Source organism: Carassius carassius, chromosome 10, assembly GCF_963082965.1.
Source record: "Carassius carassius chromosome 10, fCarCar2.1, whole genome shotgun sequence".
NCBI classification, from domain to species: domain Eukaryota; kingdom Metazoa; phylum Chordata; class Actinopteri; order Cypriniformes; family Cyprinidae; genus Carassius; species Carassius carassius.
This window is the reverse complement of record NC_081764.1, coordinates 35227785-35248397: the sequence shown is the minus strand read 5'-3', so window position 1 is coordinate 35248397 and position 20613 is coordinate 35227785. Positions and strand designations below refer to the sequence as shown.

General features: G+C 41.6%; 1 protein-coding gene and 1 pseudogene across 1 annotated transcript; both read left to right on the top strand.

The window, feature by feature from the left end:
* Window positions 1–215: 215 nt before the first annotated feature.
* LOC132151400 (arf-GAP with dual PH domain-containing protein 1-like) lies at window positions 216–11887 on the top strand. Its single transcript, XM_059559508.1, has 11 exons — window positions 216–442; window positions 3043–3173; window positions 3930–4021; window positions 4676–4758; window positions 4839–4951; window positions 5536–5682; window positions 5768–5851; window positions 5926–5988; window positions 6187–6258; window positions 10819–11050; window positions 11410–11887. The coding sequence occupies exons 1-11, from the start codon at window positions 355–357 to the stop codon at window positions 11436–11438; spliced, it is 1134 nt and encodes a 377-aa protein (XP_059415491.1). The 5' UTR covers window positions 216–354; the 3' UTR covers window positions 11439–11887.
* A 3050-nt stretch (window positions 11888–14937) lies between these two features.
* Window positions 14938–15915, top strand: LOC132151399 (urotensin-2 receptor-like; annotated as a pseudogene).
* The last annotated feature ends 4698 nt before the right edge of the window (window positions 15916–20613 follow it).

The following is a 20613-nucleotide window of genomic DNA, read 5'->3' as shown; positions in this document are numbered from 1 at the left end:
TGTATTTTCTATCGCCCTGCACCAAAACCTTTTTTTACAGTATTTAGTATGTTTTAAAGCCTTTTGAATAACGGGGGCACAGGTAGTGTCCTCATAAACCACCTTCATACTGTAATACCTGTGTCTTACCCATGTCATGATACAAATCATGTGTCCTCATAAACAACTCAAAGCAGTGCACACGCACGCACGCACACTCTGTGGCGTTTCTGATGCGGAACAACAAGTCTGAACAAACTCTGCTGCTCCACTTCCGAATGTTTGAAACACCTCTACCAGACGAGCGCCTCCTCCTCCTCCTGCTCCCGCCGCAGCGCTCGTGAGGAGACACCGACCCGCCGCTGCACCGGACCGATGACGGACAACGAGCGCGCGGCCAGAACCCTCAAACACGTCCTACAGAAGCCGGGGAACGGCAGCTGCGCGGACTGCGGCGCCGACAGTAAGTCTTTGCCTTTACACGCGTTAAAAATTCACCGAACAACCGGAACCGGTGCGCGCGAGGCACGACCGAACCTGCGCAAGCGGATAAACGCGCGCTCGAGGTACGCGGGGACGCGCCGCGCGTGGACAACTCACCTGAGACACGCAACGTTACGACGAACTCGGCTTTGAGACGTCTTCAGCACTATATATAACCTTATTTGATTACACGCGATTCTATTCAGAGTTCATGAAGTCAAGATGCTTTAAATCAGAGCAGAAGCGCGCGCATGCGCACTTGTGTTTCCAGACATACCTGTGTAATCATGAGAGACTGCAGGAGATTGTGAAGAGAAGACAGGAGTGATGGATGGGTTCAGGGCTGTGTTTCTACTCATGTCTACAGCAGAACCTTCTCCTGATTCAGGACGACTCACTTAAGAGTTCAGAAATTATATTTTCAGAGATCAGGATTGTGGGATTGTGTTTGTCTGGACATGAGCGGCTGCTGGAGACAGGATCAGATATAGACTAAAGGTGTGGTGGTGTGTGATTTCTAGAGTTTTCTAGGGAGCGGTCGAGGACACTGATGAAGAAACAGGAAGTGTGTTTCTCCACACTGTCCCCTGCAACACAAGTGGAAAGAGAGAAAGAGCCCATCTGGCGTGACCCTCAACATGTTCAGCCAAAGTCCCTTTTGAGGAAAGTCTGTTCGCTCGGTGGCCATATTTGGGAAGCCTCCGGGCAGCTGTGTCCCAATCCACATACTTATACTACGCCCTACAAGAAGAGACTTTTAATGTCAAGAAAAGAGTGTAGCAGAGGATGATCAAGCTTAGGAAAACACTGTTTTCTCATAATTGCATTTTTAAGAGTTGCATCCTGTCACCATTAAAACTGGCAATCGTCGTAATTAATTGAATGATGATAATTATAATAATTAATAAATAATAACGCTTGAGAGCAAGTTGATTGTGCATCTGCAATGTCTATATCTACAATAGACATTCATTTGATAGACTAGCACAATACAACAAGACAAAGCCGTTTGCTAAGATGACACTTAAAATTGACCAACCTGTAATAAACTCATAATAAACCAAGTCATCCTCTGCGGGAATTTAAGTCTCGACCGTTTTTACAAGCAGAGGCTGTGCAGTGTTGTAAACTCGTTTGCGGTGTCTCAGTTTGCCTAATTATACTACGCCCTTAAAGTATATACTAAAGAGTGTAAAGTAGGCGAGCTTTGGGACCAACTCCGTCATGATTTCTACTTGATTTAAGGAACATGTTCAGATTGACTGGCAAACTGTTTTTAAAGTAAACGAGAGTTTGCTATTATGATCTTATGAGGGTTTAAAGGCCAACAAAAACATTGTCATCATGTATATGTCATTCCAAACCTGTATAAAAAAAGTAAGTATTAATAGTTTCAGTTTTCATTTACTTTCACTGTATTTTTTTTTTTCTCCATAGAATGGAAGTCAATGGAAACCTAAACTAAAACCTAAATGTTTGTGATCAGTATGAAGTCGTACAGGTTTTGAACAACATGAATGAATTTTAATCTTTGGGTGAACTATTCCTTTAAGTTGACATGTGATATGAAACCAGCTCTTACACTATATATATATATATATAAATACATATCTAATTATATTAGTGCCGCCAAATGACTAATCGTGATTAATCGCATCTAAAATAAAAGTTTTTGTTTCCATAATATATGCATGTGTACTGTGTATATTTATATTATATATATATAAATACACAAACATACATGTATATACTTTACAAATATTTACATTTATATATATTTATATACATAATTTATATATACATATAAATATTTTATATATATAAACAAAACATATTTTTCTTAAATATATAGCCTACTTGCATGTGTGTTTATATATATATATATACAGAGCACACATGCACATATTAAAGAAAAAAAACTTATTTAAATTTATTTTGAATGCAGTTAATCTTTTGACAGCACTAAAAATATATAAATATATAAATAATGCAAACGAGTCAATGCTGTTCAGCAGAAAGTTATCAAGCTGCACTTTGATGTATATTCTCATTAATATAAATTAATGAGGTATATGAAGTATTTGTATAGGTCATAATGACGTCCGCATGTCATTTTCTGATCTTTGTCTTCATCTATCTTCAGACAGAAACGTCCGTGTTTAATCAGGCTTCAGATCCTGCTGGAATGTGCTGCTGTGTTTCTGTAGCTGGAGGCTGATGTTAATGGTTCTTCACCTGGTTCGTGTTTCTTTAGCTTCAGGGTGCTTTCGGGGAATATTCACAAGCTTGTCTGTCAGAGCTCTTTTGCTCTTCAGTGTTTAAGGGTCTGTTTTCCAGTAATCCTGATGTAAGTCAGTCTTCAGTATCTCTTCCTTATTCTGCCACTGTATTCTGTTTGTGCTGAGTCTGAGTTTTGTGTGTCAGAAACAGCACTGTAATCTCGTAACAACACGACCATCCATTCAAAAATCCTCAGCCAGAGCTGCGTTTGCTCGATGGAAACCTGTGGATGACATCCTTTCTGATTTGTGTGTCAAACTAGACACCGAATGAGTTTTCTTTATTGTTTCTCTCTCTCAGATCCGGAATGGGGCTCCTGTTCTTTAGGAGTCTTCATCTGTCTGGGCTGCTCCGGAATCCATCGCAGTATTCCTCACCTCGGAAAAGTCAAATCGCTCATGCTCTCACGCTGGGAGGATTCAGAAGTTCAGGTGTTCATTAGAAAATAATCACACACTGTCATTATTGACCTTTCTTCGTGCTGCTTCAAACATGTATCAGTGTTATTTTGTATTATTTAAACACTTTATAGTATTTAGTAATGGTATGATCCGTCAGTGTTTTCAGTTTAAGTTTTTCTCATCTTTATTAGTTTTTTATGTCTCGGTTTCTTTAATATATATATATATATATATATATATATATATATATATATATTAGTTTTTACTTTAGTTTTAAATGTAAGTTTATTTTAAAACCATTTTATTTTAATTAATTTTCAAAGCAACAATTCTATGTTTCAGGTTTTTGAAGATTTTTCACCTTCATTTCAATTAAGAAAGTTATTATTTTTTAATAGTTTCAGTTAATACCAACACTGATCTGTTTGCTGTTGGTTTTATTTTATTTTTTATTTATAGTTTTAATTTGAGTCATTTTAACTTAAATTTAAACCCACTATATTTCAATTAGTTTTTAATGCATTATTTCTGTTTTTCAAGTTTTTAAGTGTATCATCAAATATTTGTACTCTAGTTCAGCTTTTTTTCAATTATAAACATGCTTTTTTATATTTTTAGCTGACCGTAACAACACTGAGCTATTTGCTGTTATTCTTCATGGAACTACAAAAGGAGAAATTTTGAAAACACAGATCCATCTTTTCTCTTCCACAGAAACCAATCAGTGTTTCTTTAAACAGTTAAATCATATGCCTTTGTGACCAGAGCTGATGTCTGTGTTTGTAGTTCATGTCTGAGCGAGGGAATGATGCCATGAACGCCGTCTATGAGGCTGCACTTCCGGTTTACTTCTACAAACCCACACATAGAGACTGCCAGTGAGTTTCCATCACATTAACACACAGCTGCATGTGGAGATATCATCATACCAGGCTCCTCGGGGTCCTCTTATATTTAGGGTGAGATCAGGGTCACTTCAGGTCTTCAGGTCTGCTTTACAGACGAGTCAGAAGCTCATGCAAATCTGTCTCTGAGGCCCTCAGTAACAAGAGAACTGAATATCTATGTGCCAATTGAAGTATCACTACAATATACTACTGTTGTAGTTTGTATTTATTATGAAGTAGCTTTCAGTTTTAGATTTTATAGTTATCTAGAAAATCTCATAGTGTCTGACGGTCACAGACTCAGATTTTTTCAGATTTAAACCAATCGGAGGAGATCAGACATGTTTGAGATCTTAAGCCGATTTTGTAACAAGACACACATTCCAGCCTTTAGTAATTGTTTTCAGGTTCACACGCCCTCATTTAATTTCATGTGAAACCACAATGAATTGTGTTTGGTCAGTTGACATGTCAACCAGATGATTATTTCTATTTCCTTCTCTCTCTATGTGTCTTGGGCAGAATGAACTGCCAGACTTTATCACGAGCTGCGTTCAGGGTTAAGAGTGTTTCTGAGCTCACTGCAGTCAGGGTGAGTTTAGCTGAGTTTCTCCTGCTGTAAGTGTGTGTGTGTGTGTGTTTTAGGGTGCTGAAGGAGCAGTGGATTCGGGCAAAGTACGAGAGGCAGGAGTTCATAGAGAACGGAAAGAAGCTGATCTATGAGGACGGTACGTGTGTGTGTGAATCTCAGAATACTCGCCTTTCGTTTCCCGCTGGATGATTGACACGCTGGTTTGACCAATCACAGAGACGAGAGATGGCATGCTAATGAAGAGGGGGCGGGACAACGGACAGTTCCTCAACAGACGATTCGTCCTGTCGCTGAGAGACGGCACACTAAAGTACTTCACTAAACTAGACGTGAGTGTCACTGAGACACTGCTGTAGTCTGTCTTAACATTCTGAAACAGAGATTGTTTTTATATTTGATTAAATATTAAACATTGATATTTTATATTATATTAAACATAAATAGTTTATGTCTAATTTTACTTAAACTTTAAGTATATATATATATATATATATATATATATATATATATAGTTTAATTCTTTAACCTAAAATGAATAAAAATGATAAATGTTGGCAACTAGTTTTAAATTAAATATGTTTAAGTTTTATATATATTTTTTTAATTTCGATGATTATTTCATTACAAGTAACTTTTAATTGTTTTAGTTTTTAGCAAGATGTGATTTTAATAATTTCGCTGTCTATGCAATAGAAATGCATGTTTGTATTAATCAATGCCACACTATTAAAGAAAACAGAGAAGAGGGGTTGTGAAAAAAAACAAATAAACTTAGGGATAGAAAAATGTACAATTTGTAGTTTTCAGAAAAGACAAACAGGGTGAAAATAATAGAGATTGCTCATTGACGTACATTTACTACTGCCATTCTAACAGTGTGAAGCTGGTTTGAAATGGACAAATGTCTCTGTAGGCTAAGGAACCCAAAGCTGTGATAAAAGTGGACACCATCAACGCCTGCTTCCAGCCGGACAAGATTGGAAACCCCAACGGCCTCCAGATCACCTACCTGAGAGACAACATGACACGAAACATCTTCATCTACCACGACAGCAGCAGAGTGAGACACACACACACACACACACACACACACACACACACACACTCATCTCTGAGACTCTGACTCTGTCTCTCTTCTCCATCAGGAGATCGTGGAGTGGTTTTACTGCATCCGGGCAGCACAGCTGCACTATCTGAAGGTTGCGTTCCCTGGAGCCACAGACGCTGAAGTGAGTCCTTCGTTTCGCTTCCTGAATGCGAGTGTTGTCGTGCGACGTAACTCACAGCTTCACTTTCTTCTCAGCTGAAGCCCAAACTGACACGCAGCTTTCTGAAAGAGGGATACATGGAGAAAACAGGCCCGCGGGTGAGACCTTTTAAAAGTCACATCTGAAAAAATGGAACATTTATGATGCATTGATACATAACATTCACAATGCACTCTATGATTTCTAATGAAACACAATAGCTGGAAATAATGTAGGATCGGACTTGATTTAATTCATCAGTTTGTGTTTTGATTGACATTGAGCTGGTTTGTTTGTGCTCTGATGTGTTTCTGCAGCAAACAGAAGGCTTTAAGAGGCGCTGGTTCACACTGGACCACCGGCGGCTCATGTACTTCAAAGACCCTCTGGTAAGACTCTTCTCGACACCAGCTGATAAAAAATGTATAAATATAAATGATTAAAAAATCTGATTAAAACAAACAATTAAATAATAATAATAAAAATAATGATAATAATACATTTTATTTAGTATAGTGCTTTTAGAAGAGTACTTTCTCAAGGCGCTGTACAACAAAAGCAAACACAGCAATCCAGACTAATACACAAAAATACTGAATAACAATCAGTTAAAAGCAAGGCGAAAATAAAATGTTTTAAAATGTTGTCAGACGGGAGAGAATTCCACAATTTGGGGGAATAACATGAAAATGCCCGATCACCCCCAGAACACAGCCGTGTTTTAGGAGAAGATCTAGATGGTGTTTAGCAGGCACGCAGATGGCACTAGGGACGGGGGGGGGGGGGGGGGTCATGCCCCCCCCCCCCCAGGTTCATAGTAACCAGATCCATCCCCCTCAGTGTCTCAATGAAAGGCTCTAATGGTAAACAGAGGATTAATCTGAGTTTCCGCGATGTACATTAGTCTAAGTAGAAGCGACCCGGCCCACCGCTCCTTTAACGTGTACTAAACGCTTTTTGAAAACACAATTTTGACCGCAGTGTCTGACCGAGTCCCAAAACACACTTGTAGCCAATCAGCAGTAAGGGGGCGTGTCTTGTCCTGATAGCGAGAAGAGAGTGCTCAATTTGAGTGCACAGGACGCATATTACATTACATTTAGTCATTTAGCACGCGTTTTTATTCAAAATTAGCATATTAGCAGATCGACTACAGATTGAGAGAGATGGCAGATAAAAAAAAGCTTTTGGTAAAAAAAGGCTTTTGTTTGAATTTGCTTGTGTGTCCTCTTCGCTTGTTTCCGCGATTGCCGTTGCCATGGTTGCGTATGTACGTGTGGGGTGAAGATTTCAAAATAGGGGCGAGGTACGGTGGCCGAGAGAGAGATCAACTTCCCAAAACACATTCAAATAGAAAAAGCACCAGCAAATTAAGAAAACATCATCAGTTTGACAGCACACGTGCTGCAAATACTCAACACAAACAAAATTACCCCAACAACAATAAAATTTAAACAAGGTTTTTTATTTTTGAGTATTGATTACCATTTGTAATATGGGGGTAGGTACAAAACTACAAATTGTGGATGGGTGGCAAACCAGTTTTGGACCAGAACAGCCCGGTGAAAACTAACATTGTCCCATATAACCACAAATCTAGCAGGCACCTGATCTGGATCAGGGACAAGCATTGTGTGAATTGCATCCAGAAAAGTGAGTATATGGCCGGTGTTGTATGGAGTGGCCCAGAGTGGCATTGTGATTGAGGACCCCGTTTTGAGTGATGGCAGCACACATGGTTATATTACCCCCACGCGGTCCAGTGACATTGGTAATTGCCGTCTGTCCGATTACATTTCGTCCACGGCGCCTGGTTTTGGTGAGGTTGAAGCCAACCTCATTCACATAAATAAATTTGTGGCGAATTACACGGGCATCCATCTCCAATACTCTCTGTAACAGACAAAATTATATACAGATGAGTAAATATGGTATGTCTGAAGTACTGGAAGTAGTGTTGCATACATACCTCTACGAAGTCATGTCTCAGATTCTTGACTGTCAGAGTTTCTCTCAAATGGCACCTTGTAAAGTAGTTTCATCGTCACTTGGTGCCGCTGGAGGATGCGTTGTATGGTTGACTGGCTTGTTGAATATGGTGTCATTATTCAAGACATGCTCTCTTATCTCTCAAATCCTAATTGCATTGTTGGCCAAAACCATATTTATAATTGCAGTCTCTTGTACATCTGTAAACAAGCGTCCTCGTCCTCGTCCTCGGTGATGTCTTTGCCTTTCCACTCTGTACAGAATTCAAACACAGTATGTGCTCAGCATAGGAACTGTAAACCATTTACAAAAAAAATGTAGTACAGCATGATAACCAACCTCATTCTTTCAATGCAGTGCAGTAAATGGATGGCTTAGAGTTACAAATGTTTATGCAATACTATGCAGTCATACGTATTTTACAGTACATTTCTATAATGCTAAAATAGTCATTAGCTGCATACATGTTTTGAAGGTTCGAATTATGGACACCACTGTAAACCAACTCAAGTTGGGCTGGACTCTCAGTCCAGCCTCTCTCATGGTCAAACCGTGGTTGATTACATGATCAACAAGTGTTGCCCTAATCTCATCAGAGATGGCTCTCCTTCCTTCTCTTATTTGCCCTCGTCCTCTTCTTTCTCTTCCTCCTCCTCTTGGTATTTGTCCTCGTTGTCCCCTGCCTCTTCCTCCTTCTCCTCTTGCTCTCTGTTCATTGTTAGCATCCATTGTTCAAAACAGGTAATCTGACCTTTGACCTATTTATAGGCCTATCTACTGTAAAGCAGTGATTGGTTAGTGATCAGTTAAGCAATTAGTGTTTGCACATGTGAGGAGTGTGTCTGTGGGACCTGGTTAATAAGTGTAGCATTTTGATTGGTTGTGTTGGGAAAAGGAAAGCAAGTCACTTCCTGATAGATCTTTTTGTTTTAGAGAAATGTGTGTAGTGTAGAGTCAAAGGCTGAGAAATAGCTTATGGTTTTGAAAATTTGGCATGTAGTTTTGCACTTTGAGTGAGAGGTTTCAAAAATCGTGTGACATGAAAAGATTTTGTGTGAAAGCAGTTGGTAAAAACTGTAAATGAACTAGTTGGCAGGGAATAATTAAGCAAATAGTAGCTTTCATACTACACTAGATACCTGCACACAGAGTGAATCAGGATGAACTGAAGAAAAATTGCACAGAGGAGTACCAGAAAAACATAAAAAATTGACTGCCGACGTCTGTGAACCAGAAAAAACAAAATGCATGTTTACGGACACAAGCATTTTTAGCACTAAAATGGGTGAGAAAATCATTACACAACTGAACTGATGCTGTCTGAGAGTTAGCACCTTCAACTTAAAGAAGACAGTTAATAGTGTGAAAGAGCTGCATGGGATTATTTTGGTTATTTTAGATGATCTTGCTTTTTCAAGTGCTACTTTATATTGACGCAGAGATGCTTTCCAAGCCTGGTGGGAAACACTCAAGCTAGAGCAACAACACTTACGCTCCAGTTTCTGGCAAGCAACCTTCTTTGAGCTCAGATCTTCACTATACCAAGGAGCCGAGTGTACAAGACGGTGCAAGTTTTTAGAACAGAAAAAGTAAAGACAATCGTCCTTCTTGTGCCAGGTTTCAGTAAGAAACAATAAGTCAAATTTATTGTCTGAGATAACGTCTGTCAGAAGCAGGGCCTTATAGTTCACAGATCGCACGTTAAATAGAGGATAGTAGGCACCGTCGGCCTAGAATTCCACTCCAAGTGGTGCAACGGTTTTAGATTCAGGGCCAAAGGATATTTCCATTTTAAAGATAAAAGCTGGTGCGCAGTGTAACATAAAAGCATGTTTAGCAAAGCTGCGTCCGCCGTAACAGAAACCCCAGCAAAACATAAATCCTCAGCACATGGGACACCAGAAGCAGGAAAAATCCAGTGAACATAAACAAATGGCACCGCATTAAAATGTGAGATGCAAACAATTTAAACAGCAAAGATAAATTAAAACCCACTCTTCAAAATAAAGTTATAAATAAAGCAAATAATCGCTGAACGAAGTGGCAGCCAAAACACGCAAACGTACCCATTGAACCGGAAGTCAAAGTCAAATTTGTTAAATTTTCGACTTCACAAAATTGGACTTCACTTTTTAAAATGTTCTTTTGAGCAGTGTATTATTATTATATGATTATATTATATTGATTCACTGAAGAAGGCTTGTTGCTGAAATGCCTGATTGATGATTGCACTGTAGCAAAATAAAAAGAAACTATAATTGATCAAGAAGATAAAGCCAGTGTGAATCCGTTATCTGATTGTAAATAATAAATAAAACATAAATAATTAAATTAAAATAAATAAATGCAAAATATAATACAAACTAACAATCTAACTTTATAGATATTTTTAAAATATTTTTAATTGGTATAGTATATAATGCACTACTTAAAAAAAGAATAAATTAACTTATACATGCACTTTTATGATCATATTAATCAAGAGACTGTTTGGATGCATTTGTCAAAACATAATTAAAGTTAAGAACTTTTAATACACACTTTCTCTTTTACATTCACATTCATTTAAATCTGAAATCTGGCTGATGATTAAATAAAAAAAAAGCTCATGGATAAGATTTGAGTCAGTTACTCAATTTATATAAAATAATTTCATTAAATGACTAAACTGCATTAAGAAAGGAGAAATTTATTCACAGTACAGCACATTTCAGAGAAATAACTTTTTTTTTTTTTGCTTACACAATGTTTTATAGTAAATACACGTAGAACAGACATCTAGAACTGTTCTGAAAGTTAAATCACAGTACAAAGTTATGAGAGAAGATGCTAATCTAGCACAAATATAAATGTCTGTCTGTTCAAACAGTTCAAATGCAGATTCAGCTTGAATGAGGAAAGAGAAGCTGTTAAATCTGAAAGCAGAGCGTCATAAACTGAGTTCCTTCTGTGTGTGTCAGGATGCGTTTGCTAAAGGCGAGGTGTTCCTGGGACACCGAGATCACGGATACCGCGTCACGATCGGACTCCCAGCGGGAACCCACTACAACGGGTCGTGGCAGTACGGCATCACCATACAAACGCCCGACCGCAGCTTCGTGTTCACCTGTGAAACTGATACAGAGCAAAAGGATTGGATGAGCCATTTCAATGCAATTATCAGCACTCCCATGAGCCCACAGGAGTACACAGGTAACAGCACACACACACACACACACACACACACACAAAGAGACACTCACTCTCACACTCGCACACTCACACACACATACACTATCTCTCTCTCAGTCTCACACACACACATGAACACACACACAAACACATACAAACAGACACTCTCTCTCTCTCACTCTCACACACTCACACACACACACACACACAAACACACACAGACACTCTCTATCTCTCACTCTCACACACACACGTACACACAAACACACACACACACACACACATACACACTCTCTCTCTCTCTCTCTCTCTCTCACACACACACACACACACACACACGAGTGTGAATATCACAACATGAGTGCTTCTGTGTTTTTCAGTGGAGGCCTACTTCAAACACAAACACTGATGGACCACTGAACCCTCGCTGTGACCTCTGACCGTTCACCTGTGACCTCTGCAGCTGACCCGCCACAGATCTCACAGCACGCGCCTTGGATGTTTGTGTTTTTAAGTTGTTTTACACTAAGTATTTGTTTGTATACTGTACTATGCTTCTGTATCATTATTATTTTGTCCCCGTAACATTACATTTGCATCTTTGCGCTTTCCATGCACTGTTTGCGACCAAATCTTATTTTCTAAGCACTAAAGTCTAGTAGTGAGATTTAGTTATTTCACAACCGAGCCTTCACATGAACATTTATTAAACATTTTTCAACTCACTTTTAATTGAAAGTCAACTCTTTAGTTCTGAACCTCTGTTTGTTCACATATTAAAGGGACAGATCAGCCAAAAATGATCATCCTGTCATCATTTATTCACCCTAATGTTGTTCCAAACCGGTACGACTAAATTATGTCACTGTAAATCTACTAAATTTCATTGGTTTTAGTGTCTCACATGAAAGTTCAATCAGAATATTTTAATACACATGGCCACACATGAGATTTAAGGAGCTACACTGCAAGAGAAAATGAATCTGAAGCAACGAAGGTGACTAAATTATGCCTTAAAGGAGTCATACCCTCGTATTACCTTGGATACCTACTGCTGTATTATAGTCTTTCAGGCCCTTCTAAAAAAGAAAATTGGAAAAAAAATAAACACAGAGCTCCTCAGACCCTTATCTCTGTAGGCATTATTGTCTCGCGAGATCTGATGCGATATTTTGGCTGTCGTGGACGGTCATTATAATAATGCAAATGAGGGGCACGTTGATTGGTTGCAGGAAGGAGGGGGGTTGACACCTCAGGTAACGCTTTAGCATATCATTACAAACTGACATCATGGCGCAAGTTGTGAATGAACGCGACCGGCTTCCCGGCCAGCGCCGTTTAGGGCTTAAATCAAACTTCATTCACGCACACATATGAAACACGCTTGCATATATACTAAGTACTAGTCACACATACATGTATATGAACTATCTACGCACATAAAGTTACTCCTATGAGACACGAGCACAGCACACACACACACAAATATAAGACGTGAGCACACACACACACAAACTAGACGGGGCCTCATGTAAGCGTTAGGCAATAAATAATCAATAACCGAATTCATGATGATCTCAGTCATTTGTTTTTTGCAAAGTACGTTAGCAGCCATTCCCCATACCTCGAAGCTAATACTCCTGCCAGTGTTGTGCCTGGACGCGTTCATTAAACGATAGTTCATGAACTCGTTCATATTTTGGGCGAACATGAACTGAACGCACCGCATTACTGCCTGATGAACGTTACTGTGAAGTCGTTCATTCTGGTGTCTGTGAACGCCAAGCTCTCTCAGTTTAACTTCGTTCAGTAGGATGCCAGATTTCTATAAAGCCTTCTAGGCGAAAACACACCTAAAACACACCGTAAACCGGCCTGAATATGTAGCGGAAAAACACCCAATCTGGCAACGCCAGACTCTCTTGTTCAAACTAGTTCATCAAAATGAACAAATCTTTTTTCGAGTCATTTTGTTCATTTAAGGGGCTTTAAATGTTACTATTAACTGGCAAATTCCCCGAACACATCAACCTACGCAATCTTGATCATATTCTGAATTAAGAAATCATTATAATGCAGTCAAAAGTCCGTTTTTGCAGTCCGTTTACAGGGAACATAAATAATTACTTCACCTCCAGTCTTTCGTTTATTTGTCTAGTGACAGACTCAATAGCATACAATAGCTGCATTAGCAGTTAGATGCTGTTTGTTACACACAGTAGAGCAATAAAAACACAGTCTTACCGTTTCAATTGCAGCCAATTTTGTTGGAATGGCGCTTTTCCCGAGCTTCGATGCCAACTTCGCCTGATATTGCCCCAAATTTGTGAAGGATTTCGGCGTACAATGTTTAGCACAAACACGTAACGATAAGCCAGTGGAAGGGTTGAAGGAACCGCGTCATTAAAAATGAATTTAATCCACTGGTCTCTGATAGCTAGGTCCATTCTTGGTAGAGAAAACACATTTACATGTTGATTCTGGCAGTCAACCACAGACCAACTCACGTGTGCACTACTCCAGCATCTTTCGCGACTGAATATGAGGGGGAGAGGGGAAGGGCGAGCTTCCTGCTGCGGTGTCCATATATGGTATATCCTGCCCCGTCTTGACGTCAAGACGGGGAAGAAATCAAAATCTCGTATTTGAGTGCGCGTGCACGTGGGCTATTTTACAAACCCTGAGGTAAACAAACGCTTCACTTTTAAATATCGGCTTCCCGGCCAGTGTATAATCGTTAGGCAATCATAACATACATTGATTCTCGTGGAAAAGTGAAAATTGTGGGTCATGAGTCCTTTAATGGGCTTTTCCTATATATAATGATCCCTCAGGGTTTGGTGCAGCTTTTAATAAAGTGCTGACCTGATTATCTTTGTGTGTTTGAGGTCTGATTGTGATTGTACACGAGAACTGGAGGATATTAGTGCATATGTGTGCATGTGTTTGTATTTGAGTGTGAATGGAAGAGTACTGCTCATGATCGGGGTGTGTCAAACGGTCAGATCACACCCAAATGAGAGAAAGAGAGAAAAGAGACAGATGCTAGAGAAACCTGCAGACACAACAGAAATGAAGACGCATACAGCAACCAAACACAAAGAGCTGAATGAAGAACATCAGAGGAACATCTGTATGGTTTATTTTACAGGAAGGGAAGGCGCAGATTTAATGTCCAGAGGTGTGCTTTTCCAAAGTCTAGGACCGGCTACAGAAAAGGCCAATTGAGAGCGAGGTATATGCAAGAAAAGTTTATCAGAGGATCTGAGAGAGTGAGAAGATTGCTGATAGCTGAGAAGTTCGGACAAGTATGATGGGGCTAGATCATTTAATGTTTTATACACAAATAATAAAATCTTAAAATGGATCCTATGCTGCACCGGTAACCAATGAAGAGATGCTAGGACAGGAGACATGCTTTCTCTCCTCTTAGTACCAGTCAGCAACCTCGTGGCTTTGTTCTGGACCATCTGCAAGTTATTCAGCAATGAATGCTTGAGACCCATATAAAGCGCACTGCAATAATCAAGTCTGGAAGTGATGAAGGCATAAGGGACATTTTAATAATCTACAGAATCTTTTGTTCAATAGAAAAGTTCAATGGATATTAAATGTTCATCTTGGAACCATCGATGCCAATAAAGAGTGGAACAAGAGCTCAGTTTAATAGGAAGCATTTCCATTTATTTCTCCCGGATCCTCTTATGATGCAAAACACAGCAAGTTAGCACAGCAGTGGGAAGAGCTTGGAGTTTGGGTCACAAAAGATTGATTTTGGGTAGCTTTAGTGATCAGTTCTGAAAAGAACAAATTTTTTTGTGTGTGTATAACATTTATTTCACTATAAAGAACCTTTGGTGCAATGGAAAGATTCCATGGATGTTAACAGTGCCAATCGAGTTTATAGGAAACATTTGAATTGATTTATTTCTCCAGGATCTTCATACGATGACTAACTCATGAGCACCACAGCTGGAAGTGCTGGAGTGGTTAGGTCAGTCTGCTCCTGGGTGCCACTCTCATCACCATGTGCAGTTTGGGTGTGATGGGAAACCTGTACACCCTTCCCATCATGCAGTCGGCCACGTTACGGTGCGCCGGCTCTATTTACGTCTTCATCCACAACCTGGCGGCGGCGAATCTACTCTATATGGGCACCATCCCATTTGTGGTCTGCACCTACTTCACCCACAACTGGTTCTTTGGAGAAATGGGCAGCAGTTTGCTGTTGAGTCTGAATCTGCTCACAATGCATGCCAGTTTGTTTGTGCTGTTTGTCCCTCGACTGCACGTAATCACTGGCTGATGGCCTTAGTGTTGAAGCTCCCTTTGATGGTGATGATTCATCTCCGTGAGGGACATCCCAGTACGGTGGGCCTCCTCAAATGCATCTGCTTCCCAGCATGGACCACTGAGACTTTCCAAGCATATCTAACAATGCTCTTCTTCACCAGTATTCTCCTGCCCAGCCTGCTGATGGTGGGACTCTACACGGGTCTCGCTCTTCATTACTGGGCCGCCCAGGCTAACTTGACCAACTGACTGAAGCACAGGTGCCGACTGAAGCACAATATGGTGGGAATGATCTTCTCCATCGTGGTGGCATACTGGGCATGTTTCCTGCTGTTCTGGGGTTGGCAGATGGCAAAGCTCTTGTCTTCTGAGTTGCTCTGCTCTCTGCTCTGCTCACACCTATGTTAACTTCTTCATCACTTGCCTAATGTACGGAAACAGCTGCATCAATCCGCTGCTTTACACGCTGTTGATGTACAATTACCGGGACAACTTGGCCCAGAGAGATCAGTCTTCAGGGGCGAGTCGAAACAGGGGTCAACGCCATCCAGGATCATATAAGATGAGTTCAAGATAGATCTGAGAGTTACAACTTCTGGGTAAAGATGCATAAACATAGCCATTATGCTAAGACTGTGTCTTCATCCTCTGGGCTTCTTAAGTTACTTAAATGTTTCATTTTGAATTTGTTTATGTTTTGATTCATCTGAATGATATGACACTTGTAGGCTTTTATCACATTATCTATGTGTCACGTACGGTGATACAGAAAACGAGGAGAGATCCAAGTGCAGGTATGTGACTTTATTAAAGGGCAAATCCAAAGGGTAAACAGTCCAGGCAGGGTCAAAACCAGAGAATCCAAACCAACAAGAAAACAGAACTGAACACACGGCAAGGGCAAGACTACGAACTGTATCTCACATACAACAAGGACTCCGTGATAAAGACTCAGACAGACCAGGTATAAATACACAAAAGGATAATGGGGAAACAGGAGACAGGTGGGGAACAATCAATAACTAAACAAGGAGGAAGGTGACCAAATAAGGAGACAGGAAGTGATAATATGATAAACACAGTGGAAAAGGAGGACACCTAGTGGAAACCCAGGGAACACAACCCAGACACTGTGACAGAACCCCCCCCCCTCTACGGAGCGGCTCCCAGAAGCTCCAAGACAGACACAAAACAGAGACCAGGAGGGAGGCGGACAGGTGGAGGCTCAGGGGGAGGGACGGAGGGCCAGAAAAAAACAAAAAAAACATGGGGAACAGGCACCAGAAAGTAAACACAAAGCAGGAAGACCAGGAGGGAGGAGGACCGGAGGAGGTTCAGGGGGAAGGACGGAGGGCCAGACTAACAGAGGAACAGGGACAGAAATGAACACAAAAACCAAAGGAAAAAAACAAACAAACATGAAGTCCCCCAGGGCGGAGCAGAAGACCACTACACCCTTGTGGTCAATGCCAGAGTCCTCCAGGGCGGAGCAGAAGACCACCATGTCCGCGTGGTCAGAGCGGAAGCCCCCCAGGGCGGAGCAGAAGGCCACCCAGTGACTTGACCTGACTCAGAAAGGTCCACGATGACTAGCCTTGTCTCTGGAAAGTCCATGGTACCTAGCCCTGGCTCTGGAAGGTCATCTGTGACTGGCCCTGACTCGGGAAGGTCAACAGTGACTAACCCTGAATCTGGAGGGTCCACAAGCACCTGACTAGCCTCTGGAGGGTCCACAAGCACCTGACTAGCCTCTGGAGGGTCCACAAGCACCTGACTAGCCTCTGGAAGGTCAACCGGAACCTCACTAAACTCTGAAAAGTCAACAGGAACCTGACTCGACTCTGGTGGGTCAACAGGAACCTGACTCGACTCTGGAGGGTCAACTGGAACCTGACTCGACTCTGGAGGGTCAACTGGAACCTGACTCGACTCTGGAGGGTCAACTGGAACCTGACTCGACTCTGGAGGGACAACTGGAACCTGACTCGACTCTGGAGGGTCAACTGGAACCTGACTCGACTCTGGAGGGTCAACTGGAACCTGACTCGACTCTGGAGGGTCAACAGGAACCTGACTCGACTCTGGAGGGTCAACTGGAACCTGACTCGACTCTGGAGGGTCAACTGGAACCTGACTCGACTCTGGAGGGTCAACTGGAACCTGACTTGATTCAAGAGGAACAACTGGAACATGACTCGACTCTGGATGATCAACAGGAGCTAGCCCTAGAGGGTCAACGGTAACTAACCCTGACTCAGGAGGGTCCATGAACACCTGACTCGACTCTGGAGGGTCCACTGGGAACTGACTCAACTCTGGAAAGTCAATGGGCACCTGACTTGACTTTGGACTGCCTGTGGAGACGTGAGACGCCTCTGCTTCGGGCACCGCCTCTGGTACGGCCTCAGGCACTGCCTCGGTAACGGCCTCGGGAGCAGTCTCAGGCACCGCCTCGGCCTCCGGAACGGCATCGGGCATCGCCTCGGCCTCCATCTTGGCTGGGGAACGGGAAAAAGACATACCGCTGGATCTCAGTGTGACGGAGTCCTTCTGTCACGTACGGTGATACAGAAAACGAGGAGAGATCCAAGTGCAGGTATGTGACTTTATTAAAGGGCAAATCCAAAGGGTAAACAGTCCAGGCAGGGTCAAAACCAGAGAATCCAAACCAACAAGAAAACAGAACAGAACACACGGCAAGGGCAAGACTACAAACTGTATCTCACATACAACAAGGACTCCGTGATAAAGACTCAGACAGACCAGGTATAAATACACAAAAGGATAATGGGGAAACAGGAGACAGGTGGGGAACAATCAATAACTAAACAAGGAGGAAGGTGACCAAATAAGGAGACAGGAAGTGATAATATGATAAACACAGTGGAAAAGGAGGACACCTAGTGGAAACCCAGGGAACACAACCCAGACACTGTGACACTATGTGAACATGCAAAACATTTTTTTCTAGGTTATGTCAAACAACTAAATAGTAATGCTTGGTACCTTCACAAACAAAAATTAATGACATAGGAAATGATTGAGAAATGTAAAAATATATGAAAAAAATGTAATCGAAAAATTGCATATAAAAATGTTATAACTAATGCATAGTATAATAAAATCCCCCCGAAATTCTAAATAGTAATTAAAAAATATTATTGAGTAAAAATAAATAACATTGATTTTCTTGAAAAATATAAATAAAAATGAAGTTTCAAGGCTTTGATCACTTTTGACCATGAAGGTACCATGTGTGACCCACAAATGTTGAGATTCAGAGGGTTTTGAGGACTAGTCTTTCCAGCTTTCCATGCAGTGGTAATCAAATTAGCCCAATCTACATTTTAGGCAACTGACTTAAAGTTATGACCAGTCTTAAAGTATTACATTACTATCTTGAAAGACCAGTCTAAGCGGTTTATGCAACCCGCCACTTTTTTGAGATTTCTACTTATGTTGCTTCAGATTTCAAACTTGACTTTACATTACTAAACCTGTTTATCATACAAAAGCAACAAAAAATAATAATTTCTGCACCACTAGCACAACATTATTGCAAATATAATGACTGTTTTCATACAGGTTTCTCAAACACTCCCCCCTTACTTATCATTGGCCAGCCAGAAAGATAGCCCCACCCCAGGCTCACATGATTGGTTGATTCAGAAGATAACAGGACGGGCTGCTCAAAAAAACAGATTAATGTTGTGAAAGCATCTCAGAGTCAGTGTTTGACTTTTCAGGAAGATTAATCTACAGATTATAGTGACTTAATATAAATGTTTGTATATTAATATTCATATGTTAAAATTCACCATGTAATCAAGTGACAGATGAATGTGTGCAGAACTACTGTAGCGTTTGGACACAAATCTATGACATCAACAGCAGAAGATAATTGTTACATTCATGGACTTTGAGTTTCCTTATTTGGTCATGTTCTTGTTTGGTTAATTGATTAATCCCCACCTGTTCTCCATTCCCCAGATTACCTCCTTTGTGTTTTAAGTTCCTCGGTAAAGTTCCTTAGTTCCTTGGTGTCTGCGATTATCAATGTTACTGTCAATGTTACCTCTTTTGAAGTTACTGATGTTCATTAAATTCCTCTTTTGATTTATTATCCTCCTCGTTCGTCTGATTCCCATGATAGCATACACAATTTGTAACAGAATCGTGGACCGAACAGTTAATTTAGCGGCGTTTTTTTTTCTTTCTTTTTGTTTTGTTTTCCTCCCTCTCCCAGAATGGCCTTCCAGCTGTCCAGCTCCTATGCCTGGAGCAGTCGGACCGTTCGCTGGAGGACTACACCAGGGACTTTCTTGATCTGACGTGCCTTACTCACTTCCCCGACCGCTCGCTCTGTAACTTTTATAACACCGGCCTGAGTGAGCGATGTAAGGCATGCCTGCCAGCGAACGGTCCCAGAGAGGATTTCGCCGCCTTCATGGAGTGGGTGCTGGAGAAAAATGAATCTTCGTTCCCTATCTGCACCGCTGAAGAGGATATCTCCAGCCCCACTCCCGAACCAGAGGCCAGCCGCCATCCCACTGCACGGAGCTAAAGCCAGAGCCCACCGCAGCCACAGAGCCCGAACCAATCACTGTCGGGGAGCAAGGACTCGAGAGTGCGACTGACCAGGTGTATGAGCCATCAACACCGTGCGTCGTGGGATTATTAGTGGAGATCGATTGCGTGGAGGAAAGCCCTGCCCACACTCTTGCGACTGATGGTGAGCTGCATCTGGTTTCTGTAAATTATTTGGAGGTATTAATGGACATTTTTCAAATGGACCTTATAGACTGGTTTGTGGAGGTAAGCCCTGACTACTGTTTCTCCTCTGGTTCCACCCAGCCCTGAATCTCCTGTTTCTCCGCTGGTTCTGTCCAGCCCTGATCCTTCTGTGTTCCCTCCCAGCCTCCCTCTCCCGCCTCGTCCTAGACCAGTCAGTTCCTCTGCTCCATTTCCGCTGGTTCCGCCCAGCCCTGAATTTCCTGTTTCTCCGCTTGTTCCGTCCAGCCCTGATCCTTCTGTATTCCCTCCCAGCCTCCCTCTCCCACCTCCTCCTAGATCTGCCAGTTCCTCTGCTCCACTTTCGCAGGTTCAGTCCAGCCCCGTATGTCCTGTTTCTCTGCTGGCTTTGTCCAGCCCTGATCGTCCCGTGTTTCCTCCCAGCCTCCTTCTCTCATTTCCTCCTAGACCAGCCAGTTCCTTGACCTCATTTCCGCTGGTGCCTGTCAGTCCCGAAGCTCACCCTCAGTCAGCGCCATTTGGGAGCGATGGTTCGCCGC

Excerpts from the sequence above, each read along its gene's own strand:
- LOC132151400 (XM_059559508.1), top strand. The coding sequence starts at position 355 with ATGACGGACAACGAGCGCGCGGCCAGAACCCTCAAACACGTCCTACAG. Across the intron at positions 4,759-4,838 it reads GAAGCTGATCTATGAGGACG|AGACGAGAGATGGCATGCTA; the intron begins GTACGTGTGTGT and ends GACCAATCACAG. Across the intron at positions 4,952-5,535 it reads AGTACTTCACTAAACTAGAC|GCTAAGGAACCCAAAGCTGT; the intron begins GTGAGTGTCACT and ends ATGTCTCTGTAG.